At 38.2% G+C, this 1,931-nt stretch overlaps 1 protein-coding gene across 1 annotated transcript; it reads left to right on the top strand.

Moving 5' to 3' along the window:
- Positions 1-789: 789 nt before the first annotated feature.
- LOC148298408 (uncharacterized) lies at positions 790-1,723 on the top strand. Its single transcript, XM_088276891.1, is given in 3 exon segments — positions 790-975; positions 978-1,229; positions 1,232-1,723. Coding segments are annotated over 3 exon segments (930 nt in total).
- The last annotated feature ends 208 nt before the right edge of the window (positions 1,724-1,931 follow it).

Genomic DNA, 1,931 nt, shown 5'->3' with positions numbered 1-1,931 from the left:
TTTTTATGATATCTATTAAGATTTTTATGGGAGTCTTTCTGACTTTTTCACTGAAGGCTTCCCTTACTCTGTATTCTTCTCTTGTTCTTTTGTTTCAGTCTTTTTAACAAGAATTCCTTCTTTCAAAATTTACTCACTATTGCTATCTGAGTGATGGAATGCCTCTTCGCTCAATTGGGAAGTGTCTCCACCGTTAACTTCAGCACCTTCATATTATTCATCACTATTTTATTTGGCATGCTTCTAGCTTTTATCATCTTCCTCGCACTCTCTTAAAACATTAAGAAAAGCTATTCCATTTTAAGAATTTTAATTACCATCATATATTTTTCTCTTCTTTGTTTTGCTCCAAGAATTATCGCTCAAAGAGGAGTTGCCTTACTATTGGTTGTTTTCGATGGGATGGGGAAGGAGCTTCGATAAGCCGAAGCTACTCTTATCCAGAGAGGAAGATATCATGGTATCATTATATCTTTGGCCTTCCACTCTCTCCTTGTGTTCGGCCACTTTAATGAACATGATATCAAAATTAAAGGTGTTCTTATCGTAGAATGGCTGCATTTATGGTTGCTTCGAGGCTTGAGTCACTCTCAATTTCAGTTTTTCTTATTTATATTTGGATTCGCCTTTCTTTTACTCTAAGCCATCGTCGTAGGCTTTGACTGACTACTAATCACTCATCAAATAAGTATGGAGTCAAATAACTATAATAATTAATCTCAATCAGTTGAGGGATATGAATGGAGAGTCCATGTGATTAGAATTATAATTTTAAAAATCGTTTTCGAAATGCACGAAGAAATTGATGTGGAGACTATAATCACGAAGCTTATCGATGCCAAAGGGAAGGATTGCAAGCTTGTTGAAGCTGAAATCAGGGGACTCTGCAACAAAGCTCGGGAAATCTTTCTCTCGCAGCCCATGCTTTTGGAACTTGAAGCCCCGATCAAAATCTGCGGTAAGAATTTGTTTATTTAGGGGATGTGCATGGCCAGTTCTCTGATCTAATCAAGCTCTTCGAGTACGGAGGCTATCCTGGGGATACGAACTATCTTTTCTTGGGTGACTATGTGGATCGGGGAAAACAGTCGATTGAGACAATCTGCCTCTTGCTGGCCTACAAGATCAAGTTCCCTTAGAACTTCTTCTTGCTGAGGGGAAACCATGAATGTTCAAGCATTAACCGAATTTACGGATTCTATGACGAATGTAAAAATTTATTTATTCAGGCAAAAGAAAATACAATCTTAAACTCTGGAAGATCTTCTCAGATGTCTTCAATGTCATGCCAGTCTCAGCCCTTGTGGATGAGAAGATCTTATGCATGCACGGTGGACTTAGTCCCCAGCTCGAAAATTTCGAACAAATCTTAAAAATTGTGAGGCCCGTTTAAATTCCAGACCAGGGGCTTCTTTGCGATCTCTTATGGGCAGACCCTGAAAAAGGGATGTCAGGGTGGAGTGAGAATGAAAGAGGAGTTAGTTTCATCTTTGGAGGAGACATTGTGACTCAGTTCCTGAATGACCACGATATTGATCTCGTATGCAGAGCCCATCAAGTCGTCGAAGAAGGATACTAATTCTTTGCAAAGAGGCAGCTCGTAACAGTGTTCAGTGCTCCTAACTACTGCGGGTAATTTGAAAATTCCGGGGCTTTAATGAGTGTGGACTAGTCTCTCATGTGTTCGTTTCAAATCCTGAAGGCCACCAAGAAGAAAAAATGAAAATATAAATATAGCTGATCCTAATTAATGAATTATCGTTTTATAAATATTGTAAACTAATTCGACCGTTCGTAGAATATCTACAGGAGTTTATCGAATAATTAAACAGGTTCCATGTATTAAATAATAAAATTGAGCAATTTGCCACTCATTTGCTTGCCTTTTCAAGAGGTGAAGGCTGAAATTATTCACCTGAAACTTAAAGTTT

Source organism: Brachycentrus maculatus, unplaced genomic scaffold (genome assembly GCF_059751285.1).
Source record: "Brachycentrus maculatus isolate JH-2025_06_01 unplaced genomic scaffold, ASM5975128v1 h1tg002093l, whole genome shotgun sequence".
Taxonomy (NCBI): domain Eukaryota; kingdom Metazoa; phylum Arthropoda; class Insecta; order Trichoptera; family Brachycentridae; genus Brachycentrus; species Brachycentrus maculatus.
This window is presented reverse-complemented; position numbering and strand designations above follow the sequence as displayed.